The 23777-nt window shown below is 37.7% G+C and overlaps 1 protein-coding gene across 1 annotated transcript; it reads left to right on the forward strand.

The window, feature by feature from the left end:
• Nucleotides 1-1333: 1333 nt before the first annotated feature.
• LOC114056120 lies at nt 1334-18139 on the forward strand. The gene is made up of 7 exons (XM_027881026.1): nt 1334-1397; nt 2511-2543; nt 3059-3181; nt 5226-5273; nt 7801-7889; nt 9394-9486; nt 17610-18139. The coding sequence occupies exons 1-7, from the start codon at nt 1334-1336 to the stop codon at nt 17796-17798; spliced, it is 639 nt and encodes a 212-aa protein (XP_027736827.1). The 3' UTR covers nt 17799-18139.
• The last annotated feature ends 5638 nt before the right edge of the window (nt 18140-23777 follow it).

The following is a 23777-nucleotide window of genomic DNA, read 5'->3' on the forward strand; positions in this document are numbered from 1 at the left end:
CAAAGAGAGTGAAAAAGGGACTCAGTTACCCTTTGTATTTAGTAACAAGAGAATTGCCAGAGACAGAAGTCTTTAATTTGTGGTATTTCATGTAAATATTTAATGTGAAACTTTGCATCAGGAAACTAAACCAAGTCAGAAAACAGAACTGCCCTCACCTTCCCTGGGTGAATTCACAGGTCATTACACTTGTGTCAGGGCTATGTTCTCTCTGGCTCAACAGATACTTAGTTATTCTGTGCAAGGCTGAACAGCAATAAGAATTGTACCCATCTTCACTTCGTCCATTCACCAGGATACTAGACAGAATTGAAGCTAGTTGTTTTCTTTGGTCTGGACATGCCATAAGCAGTAGTCATAAACAGTTGGTTTTGGTAGAGTGTGTAGAATTCAGAATTTCAGTTTCCCTGTCTTCAAGCCAAAATGAGGTCCTTAGGTTTTCTGAAATGCGTGATTTAACTTGCAACAACAGGATACCTTATTAGCTGCCTGCAGGGTTTCTTCATCAATGTAGCTCCCATTCTTAGACATGAATCTCTCCTTTGGATATCTAAGCTAACTGATATCCCTTAATAATTATAATATATTCCTCAAATTTCCAAATTCCAGTCCTCATTCCTGAGGCAAAATTTCCTGAACTTCAGTTTAAGATTGCAATATGGCTGCACGTCTTTACTGAGTATCAGATTATGCTGTGTTATGCTATGTAGCCTCATTTTCAATCCCTTATGAATACTTTGAAAATTATCTTGGACTGTATTCTAAAGGACAAAATGAATGTACTTTTTTCAATCCAGCAAACTGTAGCTACGTTCGTATGACTGACAAGCATAAAGACATTGAGGTCACATAAACTACTTATATCTTATCTCAAAGGAAACTCTTTCAAAATATATTCCTTCAGCACAACTGTATTATCCATGATAACCTGCATCTTAGTGGAAGTGTAGACATTACTGTTATTTACCATCACTGGAAACACAGCAGTTTTGCCTTGCAAGACACATGCTTGGGTCATGCAAGCACTCAAACATTTCTTGAGTTTATCTGTTTCCTTTAACTGTCATTTATCAAATTTTTATTTGCAAACTTGTGGCTCAACAGAAACATGAAGTCTTGTGACAAATTCTAACTCCTGCTTTAGGACTGGAAAAGAAAGGCAGCTGAGGTTATTGGTATTTCTCAGATACTCCCACAATGCTGCTCCGCTCAGGCCATAAGAAGCCATATGAAGTGTCCCGCCACCGAAGGCAGACTGTTAAGAAGCAACCTGTGCTTAGAAAAATGAAAACACTTCGTGGAAATTCAGGTAACTCTTACCTGAGTGACGGATATGTTGGTAATCTTGCAAAGATTATTCCAATCCAAGGCAGAATCCAACATATATGAGAATCCAAGTATTCTCAAACAGTTTATCTATAATGCCATCAAAAAGTAAAAATACTTGTGGAACTAAAACCCAAAAGCTGCTTTTAAAATGACTGGAAGAGAAATACTCCTTAAAATATCAGCGTTAGATTTTTCACACCACTGAATTCAGATAAGTAATTCCTAAGGTACATCTGTAGCTCCCTGGAAAAGAGTGAATGCCATAAACAGGCTTGCCAACCATTTTGGTTTGGACACTGTACTAGTTTTTATAATTCTAGTTAGATATAGAATTCCTACACTATATCTACCACAATATAATAACTTTTAAAAGGTTTGCTGTATTGATTATTGTAGTTGTTGACCTGTTGGTTTGCGGAACAACCTTTGTTTTTTCCTGGAAGCCTGATGGCCAGTTATCTTTGAAGATACAGCCTTTGCCCAGGCATAAATCAGTTATGCACATGCTAATGGTCCAACACAGAATATGTCAGACCTGCCACTTCTGGAGGGTGTGATTTGGGCTTTCAGAATGTGCATCATCCTTCTCTTTTATTGTGTGTGCAGAGTTTCTGCTCAGCCTTAACAGGGTAGGAAGAAAGGTTCTTGGAAACAACAGTATTTTTTTCAAAATATCTGCTTAAATACAGATGTTTCAGAGGAGGTACCTCAATATGAAATAAGTAACAGTTTTTGGTGAAGCCACACATTCCTAAAACATTATGCCACTGCTGGTGCATTCTGTGTATCCTGTTGTTTTGCTAGCCTAATTGTTCTGGCAAAGAAAGGACTTTTATCTTGCAGCATACCCTAGAGGTCTATGTGATCTCAGAAATTTCTTAACTGGATTTCAGTGTAGCAAATCTCTTCCAGTAAACAGTGTTCAGCTAAACGTAATCAAAATTGTGTCCTGTGGTGTTATTCTGTAGATGTCTGACATTCAAGCTTCTGGACCCACGTCCTTCTGACATCCAGAAGAGCACAGTTGTGTTCAGTAGCAATAGGGAACAGTTTCTCTCCTGGCAGCTTTTAGGCAAAAATATCTGCATTTTTTTCATTAAGAGATGTCTGGTTCCCAAAATAAATGCTGCTATTTTTGGTAGCCATATTCACTTTAGCCTAAAATTCTTGTTTATACACAGATCCAATTTTTGAAGTTCAAGATTGGGAAACAGGTAAGTACTTACCTAAGAAACAAAGGAAACTGGTTTAGAAACAGTATGCTGCAGAGAAACATTCTCTTCTGCTTTACTAATGTGGGCCCACTCTCTCATTTTTAAAATCATGCTGTCCCCACTAGTCTTTTTGAAGGTAGCTATGGGCAGGTTGTCCACAATCCCTCCTTCTTACACTAACTATCCCTCAGGCTCTTGGGTTGGAAGCCATTTTTTCAAGCTCGAGTTTTCACACATGTTAATCTCCAGAAAGGTCAGCATGTGTCTTTTCTTCTTCACTGAGATAGCCTTCTAAACAAAGAAATATTTGTTTCCTTTCTTCACCATCAATCTCCCAAACTGGCTGCTTAAGCCCACTGTAGGACTTCTAATATATATGGCTATTCTGCCCACAGTTCAAATATACATAGATTATCAAGTAATTATTGCTAGAAAAATACACTTGATCTTTCTGTTATGGGATTTTACCATTTCTCTGTTGCTAGCAAAATTAATTAGAATTCATTTTTCCTTAGTGTTTAGTCTGCGTCAAACAGTGAAATGTTATATACTAACTGAAGATTCAAAAACAGTGCATTTTGACATAGATGAAGACGGTCTTAATGAAATATCAATCAAGGATTCACAGTCTCATGAAGGTAATGTGTTTTATATACCAAAACTCACCAACCGCATGTGTAGTACTCAAGACATTTTTAAATGTACTATTATATGTACTGTGTCCAGTTCTGGGCACTTCACTGTAAAAAAGACATTGTGGTGCTGGAGTGTGTCCAGAGAAAGGCAATGGAGCTGGTGAAGGGTCTGGAGCACAGGTCTTGTGAGGAGCGACTTAGGGAGCTGGGGATGTTTAGCCTGGAGAAAAAGAGTCACAGGGGAGACCTTGCTGCTCCCTACAACTACAGGAGAGGAGGGTGTGTTAAGGTGTGGGGTCAGCCTCTTCTCCCAGATAGCAAGAGACAGGATGAGAGGAAATGGCCTCAAGCTGTGTCAGGGGAGGTTTAGCCTTAGAAATTTGGAAAATTTTCTCCAATGAAAGTGCTGCCAAGCTTTGGGAAAGGTTGATCAGGAAATGATTCAGTCACCACCCCTGAAGGGATTTAGTGTGTAGATACAGTGATTAGGAACATGGTGAACTTGGCAGTGTCAGATCAGTGTTTGCATTTGATGATCATAACGTGATCATTATGAATACGAATTTCAACCTATGTGATTCTATAAGTCTACATTTTTTGTAGACATAACATTATATTGCATCTTTATGAATATTGATAGTGATACAAGAAAACTTTTATCCTCATTTACAGTAGGTATTTAATATACTTGAATGACAAGAAGACTGCATTGTTCATGCTCACTTGACTTAGTGGGAAGTCTAGAGATTTAGCTCTAAAGAGAGAGAAAGTAAAGATAATCCTCAGAGACGGGGAAAAATAGAGAAAAACAGAGCATATTTTGGAATTAGTGGGGTTACTTTGCCTCAAATAACTCTTTTGTCTCAAATGGGGCTTCTCTATTTGACACCAAACATGTTATCATAAATAATATGCTGCAAGTGCTTGTTAGAGGGTGTTCTTTTGGTAGAGAAAAGCCAAATAATATCAAATGCAATTATTTCAGAATGATACACTTTCCAGAGATGTGAAAGTAGGGAGGAAAAAACCCAATAAACCATGTTTCTAAACAAAATATGGGAAAAAGTTGAAATCTTTAAGTTAGCTATCAAATTATTGAAACTATTTCTTACAAACGCCTGGCTTTTACAGAATAAGAAGTTAATTATATATGCTTCAGATAAAGAAATGTAACACTCATTTGATATATTTATAAACTCAATTTATGGTGGTTTTTTTTTCTATTAAGTTGTAAATAATGGCAGCTGCACTGATAAGGTATTTAGTGTGATTTATATCTTTTTAAGTTTCTCCTTGATAACACAATAGAATTTTGAGGCAACTCATACAACCAGTATTGTTAATTTATGAACATAATCAAAGCTTGTATAGGTATATAATGGAAGCAGTTTGTGAATAAATATATCATCTGACAATCCTAATGTATAAGATATTTCTAGAAGAAAAACAAGCAGACAGAAAAGAAATGCTATGTAATATTATGTGTATATAAACACATAAGCACCACAAACACATATTCATCATGACATAGTTAAGAAAATGTAATATTAAGAACCATTTGTAACCTGGATGTTTGTGACTTTGACCTGAAGGGGGTGATGCCTTTCCCAGCTGACTGTTTGGGTGATTCAGACCAGTGGTAGAAAAGCCTTAAGCCACTGCTGTTGCTACGTATTACCTTCCAGTCTCATACATTTCTTATTAGAGTGCTCACTTCTGCTGCCAAAGCACTTTCAAGCTCCCCTCTAATAGGATTTTAGGCCTTACATCTGATTACCCCTCTCTAGTTTCTCAGGTGCATTCGCTTTTACAAAAGACAACTAATCAATCAAACACTTATTAGATTCAGAGCTCAGACTTCAAGGTACCTGTTAACAAGTCTAACAGTACAGCCTCCCAGGGTTAGAATAAGTCTGATGCTTATTGCTATTACATGCTCTTTCTCAGATTATGCTTTAGAACAATTCTTCAAATTGTTTGTAACTTTTTAAAATTTCAAAAATGTATCTCTCTAATTCCACAAATTTTTAAATATTTTCTGTTTTAGACATTGCGTGGTTAAGCGTGTTTACGAGGAATGAATCAGAAGGTACTGGTAAATCTTCCCTGAAATAACGGGTATCATTCTGTTTGTTGGGGTGTAGTTTTGAAGATATGTTTGAGAGTAGGAAAAGAAGTTAGTAACATTTTGTACATAAACTTGACATTAGAAGTCACATATTGCACCAGATTTTTCAGTTAGATCAGGTTACCAAAGAATTCTAAAAATGAAACAGCCTTTCAGTGTTCCATAAGATGAAATCTTCAAATTCACAAAATTTACCTTAGCAAATTAGGAGTAGTGGCTTGGACTGAACACAAATGTATGTAAGGGAATATATTGTATTAAGCTACAAGATCCAATTTTTTTATAGGAAAGTGTGGGTGTTCTATTGCTGGCATATGGGTCTTAGCTAGCAAAAACCTGTTGTACCAGGAGAGGAAAAACAAAAAGAAACTGATATGAGGAAAAGGAGGCACACTTTTGGAACTTTCATTTTGTATGCATAAGAAACAATTGGGAAAATCAAAGACATATTAATTCCAAGTATTACAGTGGAAGAAAAGTATGTTCCAATTCCAGCTATCAAAGGCTGCTGTAATCAATGAGAACAAATAACCATCTGGTCCTGGACTGCACCTTGAACAAAGGCCAAATGAAGTTTTCTGGGGAACAGTACAAAATACTGATATCCTCCCAGTTCCCAACACTTTGCATTTTGGCTACATTACTAGCAAGAAAATATTGTATTTCATTAATTTCAAGGCATTCTCTTTGAATGGATTTTAAAATCGCCCCTTAGACTCTGGTAAGGTTTTAGTAACCAGAAAGACTAGGTAATTAATTCAAAGGCCATCAGAAAGTAAAAGTACATAAAATTATGGAAAGGTTTCCTACTTTCCTTGGCATTTGCTGGCTGTTGGTAGACCACTTGTCACATCTCTCAGAGATGATAGAGAAAATTGGACTCCAGATTTACTCAGACTAAACAATGTATAAGCCGAGTCACAATAAACTCCATAGAAGAGGAAAGCCAAGGATAGTTAGGGTGTAACTCATGTTGTCTTATGTCCCTGGTCAACTGGATGGACTCCACCATATCTCTTTCGCTGCCACTCTCACCTCTAAGTCAGAACACTCTTGAATTGGGTAAAAAAATCTCTCTTGCCTGCTGATTACGGCTGAAATTACAGCTGTAACTGCAATTAAAATCTAAACCGATGTCACAAAAAGCAACAAAAATTACAGAATGGTAGACCTCCAGTCTGCTATATTTATCTGGATGCTCATGTAAGCAGATTAAAACATACTCAGTTTAGGTTGGAGAATTCGTCTCAGTTATCAATGTGGATTTTTATGATATCTTCAATGCTGTAACTGTCTCAGACAAAATTCCTCCAGAACACTAACACAAATGCAATACAATTGGGGAAAGTTGGGCCAGCTAAAATCAGGGCCAGGATTAGAGCAGCTAAAATGAGTCAGGTGGGATGAATGTATCCTGCTGATTTGGAATATCCTTCAGAGACTAAAAAAATACCTTTGGTAACGTGAGAAAAAAGTATTCTTAACTGCATCTATTAATGCATAAATTCCTAACCTCTGCAAAATTTGTGTTGAGTTGCTGCAGTGAGTAACATTTAGATCAACTGCTACTCTCTTTTATGTTTTTTTGTCTCAAGTGGTACACCTGAGATAGTTTTAAAAGCACAAGTGGTATTATTTGAAGTATTTCTGCTGTGCCTTCTGCAACCGGACTTGTCTATCTCACATTGGCCTTTTTAGCCATCAGCGCGCTTGTAGCAAGTGTGGATAGAGCCCTTTTCAAATCTTCGTTTGCGAAGCCTAGCCATGATGATGATTATTTGAAGTAAATTTGCAAGTCAGTCAGATAGGTATAGCATCACTAGATAGTCATTGATGTAATGGGTTTGCAATAGGTAATAGGTTGTAATAGGTAATGCCTTATGTTGGCAAAGAGTACTTAATGTATTTATTTTTTGCTGAGGCCTTGCAGTACCAGAAGGTAACAAACATTGTCAGTTTATCAAGCTGAGAAACATATTATTGGTATAGTCTTACTTCCTGCAGGAGAAAAAACAGTATTATCTCAAGAACAGTTAATGCGATGCATCTGCAGTTAGGATAGTAGAAGGATTTTGATCTAGAAAGCATGCAGAAAATAAACGGGAAAAAAAATCCTACATTTTCCATAACAACACATATATATAGTCATGTATATCCCATAAACATGTATATTACACATATGTGTTAACTACTGCTATATGTGTCTTTATAGTTCATTTTATGTATATTAATGTATAGCTGATATTCCATAAATTAACTATAAATGTAGAGAACTAAAGTGTGTATTTTGCATATTTAAAGCCTCATAAAGTCACAGGCTTTAAATATTTTACACAGGAGAATGGTATCAAGAGTGATTATATTTATTTCTATGCCTATGCTTATCAATGTAAAGTGAACCTGTATGTTTTCTCTTTGCAAAGTACATTTTTCTGTGCTTCATTTTACAAAGTGATACTCATATTATTACAATATTCTTCTCTGTGTAAAACAGATTCTAAAAATTTGGTGAGCCTCACTCAGAGATCAAAGCTGAATGAATTTGTCCTATTGTGCAAGGGTAAGAATGACCTCTCTCTGAAGGTAAGTTATTTATTTCCTCTATAACTATTGAGTGCTCTTTCTTACTATAGGATAATTTCCCCCCCCCCCCCCCCCGACTTTTTAAAATTCACTTTACTTACCACCTTCCACATTCCACAACTTCCAACTACTCCCCTTTGTTCTTTCAGGGGAAATAGTCCAAGAAGGTTATTGCAAAAATCTTTGGTTAGAAAACAGTCAGGGTTGTTAGGGTCCAGTCTCTATGGAAGAAGAGGGGACTTCTTAACCAGAAAACATGCAGGAAATAAGAGGGGAGGAGAAATCAGGAATCTTGCCTTGGAAAGAGAAGAGTTTAAGAAGGGAATTATTTCCTCCTAATCAACCCACACTCTAAGATGAGGAATGTGATGAAAAGCAAATACTGAGCTGAAGCAGAGTATAAACCACCGGCTGTCTGAGCATTCTCATTTTCTCCAGTCTTGTGAAAGTTTGTTAATGGTCAGAAGAGAAGGCAAGGATAGTCTTCCCTATTGAGGGGTTATAACCATTACCAAAATCTGTCTGAGGAATGCTGTGTTGCAATCTACCCTCTAAAACAGGGCAAAGGTCCAAGAAGCTCTGTTTACACAGGCTGAGTTGAGATAAAGAATGACCCTTCATCTAATGCTGGCCATGCATGATGGTGTAAATCACCAAGTGCTTCCTTTAAAAGTCTTGGATGTTTTTCGTTTGTTTTTTAACTCATATATGACTTTCTGTAAAATCTGTTTCCTGAAATTATTTGGGGAAATATATGCTGTAAGGTACGTAAATTATATTTATAAACTATTATCCCACTAGGATTTTCCTTTCTGTCCTTGAAAGAGCAATTATAGTAAAATTATTTTTTTCTGGTTAAGAGATTAACTTTTCATAAATTAATTGTTTGAGGCATGTTCCACCAAATCAGAGAAAGAATTGAGTTCTGATCCCTAATGGATTTAACTTACCAGTGACCCTATTTTAAAGTTTGAGGTCATAACAGATTATGTTTCTTGACATCATTGAAAGTAGTTCTTCTCTGAAAATGAGGGAAGATGGTGTCTCTCAAATATGTAAAAACCTTGGAAAGATCATGGATCTTTCTTTTTACACAAGAATAGAAAGAATTTCCTTAATTTCAATGGGAATTCTGAAATGGAAGTCAACAAGGTTTTTTATCTATGATAAGATATTGGTATCCCTATACAACATGGTTCAGTCTGTGCTGCATTGCAAAACAGAATCTGGGCATTAAACAGTTTGAAGGTCTGTCTTCAGTATTTGCTTTCAACCCAATTCATTTTGTGTTGCAAATGTTAAAAGAGGAATATATTCATGGAAGTGTTTCAGAAACTTATCAACTTATTAATCTTTGATAATTTGAATATAATAATTAAAGAACTTTATAAAAATATACTTTTCTTTAGAACTAATGCCACATTTGATGAGCTAAAAAATCAAAATATTAAGAAAAAACTACCAAACTAAATTATAAAATTAACGAATCTGGGTGTAAACACAGGTCTTAAAAGCATCCTGTTCGGAGCCAGATTATCCTTCAGTGGAAAGGTGCAACATGAAAACATGCAACCATGAAGATCCTGACTTCAAACAGGTATACAATTGTGATCAAAACAAACAAACAAAAAAATGCGTGTGAGAGACTGTGTGTCAAATATAGCTGTAGAAAAAGGGCATTTAAATGCATCCTGCTATTACTGGTTTGGTGACAGGTTGTTTACTTCCTTTTACTTTCAGCTGATCTTTATTATTTTCTTCAGGAAAACAATTTCCATATTTTTTAACCTGACTTTTATGTATGAGTACATCTTTCAATCTACAGATAGAATATCTGACTTTCAATTAATACATGAAAGATGGCTATGTATCCTGTATTATGCTTACATAAAATGCAGGGAGACACAAAGTAGTTTTCATCTGGTACAGATTCTTAGACAAGGGCTAGAAAATCTGGATGAGTGTTTATCAGGTCTAGAAGAACCAGATTACGAAGGTTAGAACATTTGTAAAAAACAATGACGCCGTCAGTCATAAAATTCTGGGAAGTAATAAAGCCGTAAAAGGTGCATATATGATTTATTCTAAAGAAGAAATAAAAAGGAAGCACTTCCTGTCACATATTCAGGTTGAATCCTGTATCATTAGATGACTATAGATCAGGAGTAATGCCTTGTGGATAGAAATACAGGTAACCAGCTGTTTTCTAAACATGTTTTTGTGATGAAAGCTTGATTTTGTTGGCCCTTCTCCAGATAGAAATGATAAGACACTGTGAGCACATGAAGAAAATTACTTTAATTCCTTTATACGATACCCTAAATGGACATTGTAACCTAAAGAAGATGCAAACCTAAGTAAATGTACATAATAATAATTTTTATTAGGGTTGGAGCCTTGTGGGAACTGAAAAGACAATCTTTCCAGTTACAGCAGGCAAAATTAGAGCTATCTGGGATCAGATAGTTTCAGAACTTCATAACAGTGAATATAAAACCCTGAAAACCTGAAATTCCCAGCCTAGTATTTCTAACATTGCTAACCTTTCTCCTAAACCAGAAAGGATTCATTTACCAATTCTGGTAAATTGAAGTCTTTTTGAAATGATCTTCCAAAGGTACAAGCTATACTAATGAAGTAATAATCTCCTGCATACTGGGCCTGGAAAATCTAAGTGGGTCCTTCGTTTAAGTTCTGCTGAGTTACTTACCTGCCACTAATATTCCTTGACTCTACACAGAAGGAGAAAGCAACAAAGCTTAGGAAATTTATAAGGCAACTATTAGTCCCCTCCTTGTATGATGTAAAGTTTTACGGTCACATTGTATCCTTCTAAAATATATTTAATACTTTTTTTTTTTTTCAAATAAAAATACATGCCTTTTTCTGTGGAAAAGATTCATAAGGAAAGAATTAGTGTCTTGATGCCTCCAAATTTGGGGAAACATCTGGGAAGAAGAGCTGTAACAGTTGCCTGTAGACACCTATTCATCAGTTCAGGTTTCCAAAAAGAACTAAAATCAAAAATTCCTTCAGAGAACCCATTTGTTGGCTAACAAGACAGATAGTGATCTGCTCATCATGGTTTCTTGTTAATACCCTCAAACAGAAGAAGAAATGTTACTCATTTTTGCATGAAAAAATCAGTAGTCTGCACTTGAATCACATGCAGTTGGGCCAAGAGGCAAAATCTTAGTCAAGTGTGACTCATGAGATTATTAATAAATCATCTAAAATGAGTGCACTCATGAGTAAAAGATTTCTAGTGTGATGAATAGAGCCTCCATTGTCCTTAGGATGGAAAAGTGTAGGAGTAGTGCACTGAGATGGAAAAGTACTTCTCATGGACAATGACAAAGCTATGTGGGGCTGCAATGTGGCTTTTAGTCCAGTAATCTTAAAGGCAGGCGTTTCTCTTTTTTTATTTAAAGACTGCCAGTAGAATTATCAGAAATGTGAGAATGTGAGAATCTGTGGAGCCTGCTGTTATACTAGCAGGTATAACAGCAGTTGCATGTAACAGAATTGCATATAGTGTTGTCAACATCTATTTCTATAACCGAGGTTTGTGGAGACATGGTTCACTATCAGTATTAATCACAACATCTTCTAATTATTAGGTTCTTATGGCAATAAAATAATAAAAACTTGTTACAGCACATAATAGTTTGTAATAACTTCTGATACTGATAGGGGATTAAACCAGGAAGGTAGCACAGATGAAAACCAATATTTATTGCAACGATATCATGGTAAGAGTGGAAAACTGCACAGTATACACAGTTACAGCCTCACACAGCACACACAGTTGCAGTATTCCAGCTAGTGCAGCAGTGGAGAGACCATCCCCAGTTGTTCACTCAAGTGCAGGCTTGCATTTGCTTATAACTGTGATTATTTTAACTCTGTAGTAGAACATGTTTATCATAATTAAAAATATCATAGAAGTAAATGCAGTTAGCCATACAGCATGATGAATTAAGAGACACAGAACAGTATTTCCTTTTAACTCCGGCACAGGAATTAGTGAATATATATTGGCTATCAGAGAGGTACACATCTTTTTCAGTACATATATGTAGTATCTCCCTTTAGCATAGTTTCTGTTCTGGTTCAACTATAACATTTTATTATTCTTGACATACTACCACCCTCAGACTTTTATGTATGTATACTTATCTCTCTCAGCTTTTCCTAAGCACTAGTAGCACTCAGTTTTCCCTCAATTTCAAATCTTCTTGAATTAACACATTTGCTTAAAAAATGAGTAAAAGATAGAATTCAACAATTCTATCACTGAAGCTGAGTGCTCCTCTTCAAGTTGTTATTCTTTGCTGGATAATTCAGGATTAATATGTGACTGTATCTGGACAGCATTTTCCCAAAATTTTGACTGGAATTCCTCAGCCTGAGTGAACTGAGACCTGAAGGACTGAAGCTGTAAAAGTCTCATTAACAGCTGGAACAGTTTTTATGCTAGAGTCCTCTATATTTTACTGACTAGTTAGATGAAGCTGAATAAGAGAGCTTACACTGGAGGCCAGCTATGCACTTAGGAAAGATCTTATTGTGTTAAATAGGCCAAAATAAACTCTAAACAGGTAAAACCTGTCATGTGAGGTCCACCAAAATACCTTGGTTCAGAACTGTTGACCTTTTAAGTAGTGACAATGTTTATGGGTTTGACATCCACCCACAGTCCTTTTTGGTACCCAGTGTGCAGCTTGAGGGGTTTTTCTGGCCTGAAACTATTGATTCATCTATCGGAGAGCCAAGGAGTGATCAGCAAGCTTCAGTCACCTTTCAGAAGTCACGTATGACCAGTGTGAAAGTCTGACAGAGGGTAAAAGAGGACTATTCTGGGCTGAACAAAGTCATGCCACCACTGGGGGCTGGGCTGCTGTATCAATTATCCTACTGCTCCAGTACAAATGGCAAACAAATGTGGCGGAGTGAATGCTACAGCTGATATTGCCGAAACATTATTCCTGACTCCTTTAGCAGCAGAGTGCAGGCCACAGTTTGCTTTCAGTGTAGGGGTGTCCAATGCATCTGAACCGAATGATGCAGGGCTGTTCTCACAGGAACAGCTGTGAGACAAAAAAGCACTGAAGTGTGTTGGCCCCAGCCAGCATCCAGCCCAGCTACTCACCCAGACCCACTCCCTGCCTGTGGACAGGAGAGAGAATAGCAAAAGCAGACGTAAGAAAACTTTTGAGTCAAGCAAAAGACTCAGAAGAATAACACATGAATATCACAGAAAACCCCCAAACACTCATGTCCTCCCACAAGGAGATCAATGCCCTGCCAGTTTCTGAGCAATAGCCTCCTTGGAAGCAAACTCGCATCCTCTCAACCTCACATCCTGCTTCCTCTACATCAGTCTTTATGCCTAAACATGACATCATATAGCATGGAGTATCTCTTTGGCCAGTCTGAGACAGCTCTTCCATCTGTGTCCCCTCCCTCTTGCCCACCTCAGCCTACTCACTGAGGCTGAGTCGGAAGAAAGAGAAGCTCATAATATTTTACATGCACTGCTCAGCAATAGCAAAAAACACTGGGATGTCATCAATCCTGTTTTAGCCACAAATTACATAATTAATTTGTAATACCTTCCATAATTGTAATAGCTTCCTGTCCATAGCTTCTTGGATGCAATTTTGGTGGCAGCTGTTTTACTGGTTTGCTTATTATCATTGTACAACTCATGCCTGTTTGATCACTGGCTCATTTCCTTGTTTCTTATGAATCAAAATGTAGATTGCAGTGTGCCCTGTACTCCTTTGCATAATGAGTTGAAACAAAGCAGGATGTTGTCTTTCATCTGGCCTTCATATCTCTTTCTTTTTATCTTCCGGCTGCTTCCTAGTTTAGCGTATAGCAGCTGAACCTAGCCTGCTCACTGTGCCTTATTCAATTTGAATTTACATCATTTTGAGTCTATTTACTTAAACCTTGGATACTACTCCCTCACATCTCTTTCTGTAGCTCCCATCAATGATGTATTTTTGTTTTTCTTTAATAAGGCAATACTAATGTATTTTCTTTAATATTGCCTAGGGAGATGATATTTGTAGCATTTTTCTAACATGGGCATACACGTGCTATTGCAGAAGCATTGTGAATCACCTGTGGGACATAAGAAAAGGTGTATTTTTTGACACTAAACATGAAACCTAACCTGCAAACTGGTTCTTCATTTAATGAAATGGAAAACAAATGGTCAGACTGTAGCTGAAAAGCAGCAGTTCTTTTCTTGGAATTTCCAAATAACCTCTCAGGCATCCCTGCTGCTGTAGAAGCCGTCATCAGGAAGAACTTGAGCAGTAATTGACTGCATTCTCCAATATCCTTCTTTACAGGCCATAACAGAAAATTACCTGTGTCATAATTTCTTGCAAAACAATTTGTTCTCCAATGACCTGCTGCAATTCCCAGTCCTAAAAGTGTTTCATTATGCTTCTACTCCCAATTCCTCTTTCTTCTCCTAGTCACATAATATCATTCACCAAATTATTTTCCTGTTGCAGTTCTCCATCTAATTTTCCATCATTTCATGCTGTTACAGTAGGCATTTTTTATTTTTTGTATCTCAGTCTCCTTTGGCTAGCATGTAATTTTGGGTTCACATTCAGCAGATACCAATGGAGTCTCCCTCACTCTAGAATGAATTTCTGCATCGTGCATATGAATCTCCCTCCTTGCTTCTGCAGATTTTCTTTTCCAAAACTCTCTTATTCCATGTATGTTTCCTTATATCCATTCTGAGTCCCTAGAAGGTACTTCTTTCCTAAAGACAAATTTTCTTCAACTTTCTTAACAGTATTATTTAAAACACACTTTTTGGATTAAAGCTGCAGATACACTGTTGTTACATGGACTCTGTCAGGACAGAATGTTTTAGCTGCTTCCCATTATAGCTTTGCTGGTATAGAAGGTGTATCCTCAAGTTTTTTTCAGGTACTCTGCCATAACTGCAGGACATTTTCTTTCCATCCACTTTTGTCATACAGGCTGAAAGGATACACTGCTCCTTCCATGGAAAGGTTGTTGTTGCCAATGCTGTAATCTCAAATGTAGCTGTGATGCTTTAACATTCCCCTGCTTTTCCCCAGGCATTCAGTTTCCTTTTGGAGGTCCCCTTAAGCAATGATCATAGAATCATAGAATAGAATCACAGAATCATAGAATCAGCCAGGTTGGAAAGGACTTCTGAGATCATCAAATCCAACCCTTGATCCAACACTGCCATGGTTACTAGACTAAGGCGCTAAGTGCCACATTCAGTCTCATCTTAAAAACCTCCAGGGATGGAGAATCCAACAATTCCCTGGGCAGCCCATTCCAGTGTTTGATTACTCTCTTTGTAAAGAATTTCTTCCTAATATCCAACTCAAACCTCCCCTGGCAGAGCTTAAGCCTGTGCCCTCTTGTGCTACTGCTGATTGCCTGGAGAAGAGACCAACCTCCACTTGGCTACAACCTCTTTTCAGGGAGTTGTAGAGAGTGATGAGGTCTCCCCTGAGCCTTCTCTTCTCCAGACTAAACAACCCCAGCTCCCTCAGCCTCTCCTCACAGGACTTGTGTTCAAGTCTCTTCACCAGCCTCGTTGCTCTTCTCTGGACCTGCTCCAGCACCTCAGTATCCTTCCTGAACTGAGGGGCCCAGAACTGGACACAGCACTCCAGGTGTGGCCTCACCAGCTCTGAGTACAGGGGAAGGATCACTTCCCTGGTCCTGCTGGCCACACTGTTCTTGATGCAGGCCAGGATGCCATTGGCCTTCTTGGCCACCTGGGCACACTGCTGGCTCATGTTCAGCCTCCTGTCGATCAGCACCCCCAGGTCCCTTTCTGCCTGGCTGCTCTCCAACCACTCTGCCCAGCTTGTAGCGCTGCAGGGGGTTGTTGTGGCCAAAGTGCAGGACCCAGCACTTGGCCTTGTTGAACTTCATCCCATTGGAGTCAGACCATCTCTCCAGTCTATCCAGATCCCTCTGCAGAGCCCTCCTGCCATCCAGCAGGTCGACACTCCCTCCCAACTTAGTGTCATCTTCAAATTTGATAATGATGGACTCGATCCCCTCATTTAAATCATTGATAAAGATATTAAACAGGACTGGTCCCAGCACTGATCCCTGGGAAACACCACTGGTGACCGGCTGCCAGCTGGATGCAGCCCCGTTCACCAGCACTCTCTGGGCCCGGCCCTCGAGCCAGTTCCTGACCCAGCACAGAGTGCCCCTGTCCAAGCCATGGGCTGCAGCTTTTCCAGGAGTATATTATGGGAGACAGTGTCAAAGGCTTTGCTGAAGTCCAGATAGACACATCCACAGCCTTTCCCTCACCCACCAGGTGGGTCACCTGATCATGAAAGGAGATCAGGTTGGTCAGACAGGGCCTGCTCTTCTTAAACCCACACTGGGTAGATCTGATCCTTTGTCCATCCTGTAGGTGCTGTGTGATAATGCACCAGACCTGTAAGAGTTACAGAACTGACTTTTGGGTAGGATAAGAGTCAAAGAGGTCACTAAAAAGGAAAGTTGATATAATTAGATTATGATGCATTCAGCCTTTCCCAAAAGATATTATATATTCCCTGCTCCCTGATGGGAGGATGAGTTGCTGGAAATACAAATCTCAGTTCTCTGTTAATTAAGGTCTTACTATTGCCAGCAGGGTCTTACGATTAGCAGTAGATAACTATTTACACAGTCTTCTCAGTTAGTTCCTCCTTCACTCAGTGTACACAGTCAGAAGCAGGTCTCATGCCCACACTCTCCAGGGCGTTCCAGGCAGTTGCGCACAGTCTCACACGGGGTTCCTCGTTCCAGCAGCTGTGACCACATGTACTGCCCTATAATCCTTGTCCACTTACAGCAGCTGCTGCCCTCTTGGACGTGGTGTGGGTTACATGGCACATGGTAGGTGCCAGTGGTGCTGGAGGACGTGGGCAGGTTCAGCAGCATCTTGGTACCAGGTTTCACAGATTTAACAGTGCTTCTAGTCTCCAGGTCTTATGGTTTCCAAGGCTACCTCTCAGCACACACTCTTCCTCTCTCTGGCGTGATGTGTTCCGGCAAGGACTATTTCTCAATCCTTAGCCTAAGGTTCCTGAAGAGGCTAGATACCACACACACAGAGGAGCTGTTTGGACCATAGCTATTGCCCCAGAGATGGGTCTTTAAAAAAGCACTTTGGAAATGAGACATACAGAAAAAATCATAGGTAATAGAACAGTTGTTAAAGAGCAATTTCTACTGTAACATTCTAATTTTACTTCAAAAGAGGCAAGAAAAACTGTGGATTGACTTTTCTTTTTTTTTTTTTTTTTTTTTTTCTTTTTTACTAGAGGCAGTTGATGGGGCAGGTCTAAGATAAGAAAATAACCAGATGAAAATCCCAAATTATCCTAATGACACTGGCAAAGCTGTGCTAATCTTTCTGTGAAGCAAAAAAATAAAGCTATGAGCTATGAGTCTGTAATTACTCAGTGCTCTGACGGAGATGGGTATTATTTCATTCATAGTTATCACAGAATCTGTCCCAAAATGATTAGGTGTTGTCAAAGATTTATTTAAAAATTGGTAAATATGTGTCACTGGACAAAAGCATCCAAAATACAAGAAGCCAGCAACATACATGAACTTTTGTCACATGAAACCCTATAGAAAGGCTTAAAAAATATAACGTGTTCTTTATCTTGTATATTTTCACAGCTGAATGAAGATAATAACTTTTTCATCATGCATTACCAAGGAGATTCAGTACAGTTCCAATGCTATGAAGACAGAAGTTACTATCTGCATGTGAATGACGACTCACTTGATATTTGCAAGCTGGAAAACAAAGAACCCAACGGGGACAAAAATTTTTACTTCAGAGTGTCATATTTACAGGAAAAATAACTTGTCTACCTTTCCGTTGCCTAATTGCCCACAATCCTATGAAGAGGAGGAAGTTTGAGATCAACTAATTTCTGGTTTGGCTGAAATCTTACATTTACTTAATTTCTGAGTCACTAATGTATTTTATTTCTTTACTTTAAATAGCAAAAGAGTAAGGCTAAGTTTGAAAAACATACCAACTGATCAGTCTCTGTGTCTTACCTGCACAATTATCTTTTCAAGGATATGAAATCTTCTGGAATGGGAAAAGTATGTGGGGGATATTTCAAAGGTGAAAAAGAAGGAATATATATGAATATACAAAGTGCATTTAGTTCTCCCTGTGGTAAATGTTTTACTTTTTTTAAAATGTCTATTATAAGCTCTTAACTTGACAAGAAAATATTTAGAAGTTACTAAATGCATATGTGCATATCCTGACTGACTTTGAGAGAGGAGTGGAAAAGGTGTCTCAGGTCTGACTGAGAATGAGGGAAGAAGCTGAAAGTTAGAAGATCACTCTGAACCTGTATCTCCAAGTCATTGCATACACTCCATTATGCAATTTCAGCATCTATCCACTTCCCTAAGACGTACACAGAGCACCAGATGCACAACGAGCAGGCAGCTGGAGAGAGACACTGACAGGTGCTTGTGAACATTGGCAGAATGTTGCTCTGACATATTGGCTTCCTCCCCTGAATCATAGAGGGGATATGCAATCGTGTTCATCTGCAAAGCAGAGTGCAGAACAACATCTGAAAAATAATAATGTTCAAAATAACTGAATAAAATAAACACTAGGTGCTTATGTGTAGCATACTGGAGGAGCAGTAGGAGTACTGCTTTAGGGTCTGTTGGTATGAAAGAGAAGATGACAATACTTAAATGTCCATAGATCATACCCTGCAAGGCATAACACATTTGAAATACAAGAGAAAACAAACTAAAAGTGATCCAGATGAGTAGGTGTTAAAGATCTGGTTGTGCAGTGCTGTACATGGAGTTCCACCATGATTTAGCAGCAATTTTCTGTGATAAAAGCAATTTGAGAATGTATGTGCAAAAGTTATAGACATGATGCATCTATGCCAAAAAGCTGTTGCTTAGTTGCAGCAAAACAGACTATAAGATACATAACTCTTGCAGGAATTGTTCTGTGTAATGGCCAGTCTTCGCAAACGAAGAACTGGGGAAGGTTTTTACACCTTCCAGCCTGTGCATTGGATTTTTTAGGTGAGACACAGTGTGCGCGGAACTGAGCCCACCCTTTAATCCTGAGGTTCATCTGCCATGGACGGTGGCAGCGAGGTCCTCAGGACGTAGATGGATTGCCTTACAGGGCTAACGAGCTCCAACTGCCCAGGGAGTGGCCCCAACCGGGAATCGAACCCGGGTCTCTGCAGTGACAGTGCAGCGCCTTTACCCTCTAGACTACCAGGGGCTCCTGTTCCCTGTAAATATAATCAACAGTGCATACCTGAAACAGGAACCCTAAGGTCAGTCAGTCAGTCAGTCAAGTCACACCAGTGAATGTTGCAATAAGGCTATTATCTATTGTACACCAAACTCCAAAGGTCTGTAAGATCTCAAAAGGTTTCATGTCTTGCTTGTTGTATTCATCAAATAGTGAAAATCATTTTGTTTGTTCCAATGCTGATTGAACAGATTTTGAGTATTCTCCAAATAAACTTAAAAATTCTGGACCTGCCAAGAGCTCAACAAAGTTAGCGGGAAAGCCCCAAAACTCTAGATATTGTTTTCATCACACATTACACTAAAATGAAATTATTTTAGCACTACTTACGATGCAATAATTTCACTACCTGATACACTAACACTTCATAGCCATATATTTATTACTGATAATGTGATCACCTCACTAAATTACGAAACGTGCTCTCTAGATGGCAAGTTGATGAAAAGATAGGTCATAAAGCTTGTAGAAGCATGCAAAAGAAATCAGGATTGCTGATATCACCACAAAAGTAACTTTAACCTCAGTGAATTTTGAATCTATTTTATAATTAAATCTTAAATTATGGTTCTGTGCAGAATGTTGCACTTTTACTGTCTGCCTTAGAAATAAGATTTTTTTTCAACAATTCAAGGGACAAAAGCCCTTATGGAAAACCGCAGCAGTAATTTTGTAAAATTTCACAGTTAAAATATAAGATAGTAGTGTCATTTGACATAAATAGCAATGCCAGCTGACTAGAGAAACAGAACAGGTGAGAACAGAAAGACACATTATAGAGAACAGAAAGACACATGAACAAAAATTAGCTAAAAGGTATGAAGTGGAGAAGAATAAAGAAAAAGTTTGATAATAAAGCATAGAAAGAATAATGCACCTTCCTTCCTCCCTCTAGAAAACTAAAAAGTAGAAGAGTTAACTGCACTAACCCTGGCTAAAACCCTGCAGTTCTCACGTAGCTGAGCAAAGGACCATGTCTTGAAAAGTCCACATCAGTTTCAAAGCCCTTTTATTACCCTACCAATTATTTCCCAAATGAGTGCAAATAGCAGTTTAAAGAAGTTATAATGGTTATATTTAAAAACATTATTTTACCCCTAAGCTCACTTCTGGCTGCATGGTATTCTACAGTTGCACAGGGAGCTGCAAATAAGGCTAATTGAAGTGGTGCCCTAGGATGTATGATAAAGTAACAAGTATGTGCTGATAGACAACAGAAAGTTAATCAATTGCCTGTTGTTTGAAGCTTTAGTTCCTCAGTAAACATCATGTTAACTGTCTAAGTGGCATATCAAATTACCTGTTTTTTCTGTAGCAGAAGAAATGAAGGAAAACAAAGAGAAAGAATTAAGGATATCTGATTATGCAGATGGGTACTTTTGAGTATTTCGAAAGTCATATGTTCCTCATCATTCACTTCAACCTTACTAGAAGTTGCACCATCTCTCTGTCAGGTATGAGCTTCATTTTTTTGATGTCTTAGAAAGACAGAAAGTAGTTAATTAGTAATTAATTATAAGTTTGCCTTGTTTTCAGTCTGACCTATGTATACAGCTATTATTTAGAAACATATATATAATCCAAATTGGATATATAATCCAAAGTGCACGTTCAGAAAACCTATAAATTCTGACCTTTGCTGCTCCCTTTACTGGCATGCCCACATTTTCTGTCTAAAATTAATTTAATGATGTAATTGCCTTGAATAAGCTCATACTAGACTATTAATCACACTAATAAGTTAGTATTAAACTAGTGTTAACCACTATCATACATTGACTACTAACATTATAAACAAATACGCTCTGCATTTAAAATGTTAGGCTACCTTTGCTGACAATTCAGCTTTACTTTTAAGATAAGCCTTGAAATTATCCAGAGTAGAGAAAATAACGTTTCTTCCTGTCACACCGACGTACTTTTGCTATAAGCTTTTTTTCTTTTTCAAAACAATGTTTTTGGGATGGTAAAAATTACCTATGCTTTTAAAGACCATCTGACAAACTATGTAAAGCATTTCAATATCTGTACAGTACTCATTCTTCTCAATTATATCTTATTTAAATGATCCTAATAATTAACAGGAATAACTGCTCCATGTTTTTGAAATTGGAGTTCACGAAAGTGTAACCTGGATACAGAAAAAGCCCCAGTTCTTGCATTAGATGAAAAGAAGAACTCTAAGATTTGTTCCTGATAGTTCAGATGGATCTCAAAGTTAGCCATGAATTAGTCAAAATGTGATGATGTGCATAACAAGTGATGAGTAACAAGTTTGAGTTGACCTCTACTGAGCAGTAGCGCTGACTATGTGATTTCTAGAGGTCTCTTCCAACCCCAATTATTCAATGTTAACTGGTGGTAAGATGAATTTATGCCAGGAAAAATCACTTCTGGAAGGAGTCTCAGGAACACGTAAATGGGATAAAAATACTTTGGGTGAGAATAAAACCTTTGTTTTTATGACATTTTCCTTTCAGAAGGACATACACTGAGATAAGTACTCAAATATGAACCCTGAGTTATCTCTTTGTTGGTATATTATATTACTGTGAAAGTTATGCAATGTCTTCTTAATTCTATGTCCAGTGTTTTCATAGTACATTATCTACTTTTTTTTGGAGATAAGTCAAAAATTCATTCTGACAACAGTAGCTTTACTATCTGTACTAGAACTATAAGTTTATACTAGAACTATAAGTTTATCTCCCTTACTCTTGTTGTATTCATATATGTACACGTTTCCAATATGTACAATATCCAAGGTATTACTGGATATGTATCATGCTCTAAATGTACTGATTTGGTGGAAATCCACACTTTTCCCTCATGTTAGAACAGTATATAAGCAAAATGGTTGAAGCTGTGGTATTGAAATGAGTGACATAGTTTCTGCACTGGTAGAGCCTGCAATAACACTCACAGTTGCATAGTACATTCTGAATCAAAGTTTTGTAAAACATTAGTGTAAAATAAAGATGGATACAAATTTCATTGTGTACATTTTAAGCAAGCTACAGACAGAAAAATGACTTACCCAATAACAGGCAATAGCAAATGGCAAATCCAGAATTCTAACTCATGATTCTCAGTCCTACATGTATTCCTTTGGTCTTTTTCTAACGCAGAATTGGAGCTTTGTGGTATGTCTGACATCCACACTCACTCTTACAGCGTAACAATAAGATTCTAACAGATTCTCCATATCCATCAGACTGATGAACTTCAAAGCAAAGCAAAGGATCTTGCAAATGTATCAACCAGGATTGATTTTGACCATTTACTACTGAGTAGCTTTTTTCAAAACTGAAAAAAATTGTGTATGGTTTTTATTCTAATGAAACATAACGAGTCACTGACAACAAACTAGAAAGAACTTCAACACCAATATTTTTTGGAACTTAGTTTTAACAGCTGAGGTGATCTGCAATGTTTAGGTATATTTGTACTAGATAAATATCAATAAATTTAAAGGGTTTTAACTGCAAACACAGACTTGCCAGCATTATGTTACGTTTCATATACATGATTCTAATTGTAAAAAAATCGCTTAAAATTAGTAATTTTATCTGCCTTTACTGTAATGCAGAAATTAACATGTATAGAAATTCAGATTCCAAAGAATTGGTGAGTTTAGCAGAAGATTTATAAATGCTTTTCAGAAGGCATCTGAAATTTGCTATGAAATTAGGGGTTGTCAGTGTTCTTCCTGTAACGTACATAGGCAAACAATATTAAAGTAAACCCGATCCTCTCCTAAATTTGGCTTTTTTTTTTTTTTCGGCTTCAGAGAAATAGAGGAGAATAATCTATTCCAAACCTTTGTTATGGGTCTGTATTAAGCTATTTCTTACACTGAATAAGATTTTATTCAATTTAATGAGGCTAACGTGACTGTGACACATATTCAAGAAACTTACAAAGTTTACTCTTTTTTAAGAGATACATTTTTTGAGGCACTAATAACAGATACTTGGAGGAAGAAATACCAAATAGATCTGCCAGGGAGCAGCAAGGGTTGGTCTCTCTGCAAGGGAAATTGAGTTGACTCTAAATAAAAGCAGTCAAGCACTCAGTGAGGGGAATAGTTTACAGAGGGGGGATAGAGAGAAAGGATGTTACAGCCTTCTCATGGCAGTGAGAGCCTGCTGATGTGTCCTATCAAAATTTTCCTTACGGAAACATTAAAAAAAAATGTTGATTATTAAACAGTTGATTAATGTGCTTTGCTGTATTACACATACTTCTATGTATTTAATAACGTTTTTGCTTTAAATTTGGTAATAAAATTTAATGTTTATGTAGTTAAGTCTGTTATGAATGAATGGCCAGTCTCTTCGCGAACGAAGAACCGGGGAAGGTCTTTCCACCTTCCAGCCTGCGCATTGGATTTTTTAGGTGAGACACAGTGTGCGCGGAACTGAGCCCACCCTTTAATCCTGAGGTTCATCTGCCGGGGCCAAGCACGCTTGGACGGTGGCAGCGAGGTCCTCAGGACGTAGATGGATTGCCTTACAGGGCTA

The sequence above is a fragment of the Empidonax traillii genome, unplaced genomic scaffold (genome assembly GCF_003031625.1).
Source record: "Empidonax traillii isolate 1590-97213 ecotype Southwest subspecies unplaced genomic scaffold, ASM303162v1 scaffold83:size2986645, whole genome shotgun sequence".
NCBI classification, from domain to species: domain Eukaryota; kingdom Metazoa; phylum Chordata; class Aves; order Passeriformes; family Tyrannidae; genus Empidonax; species Empidonax traillii.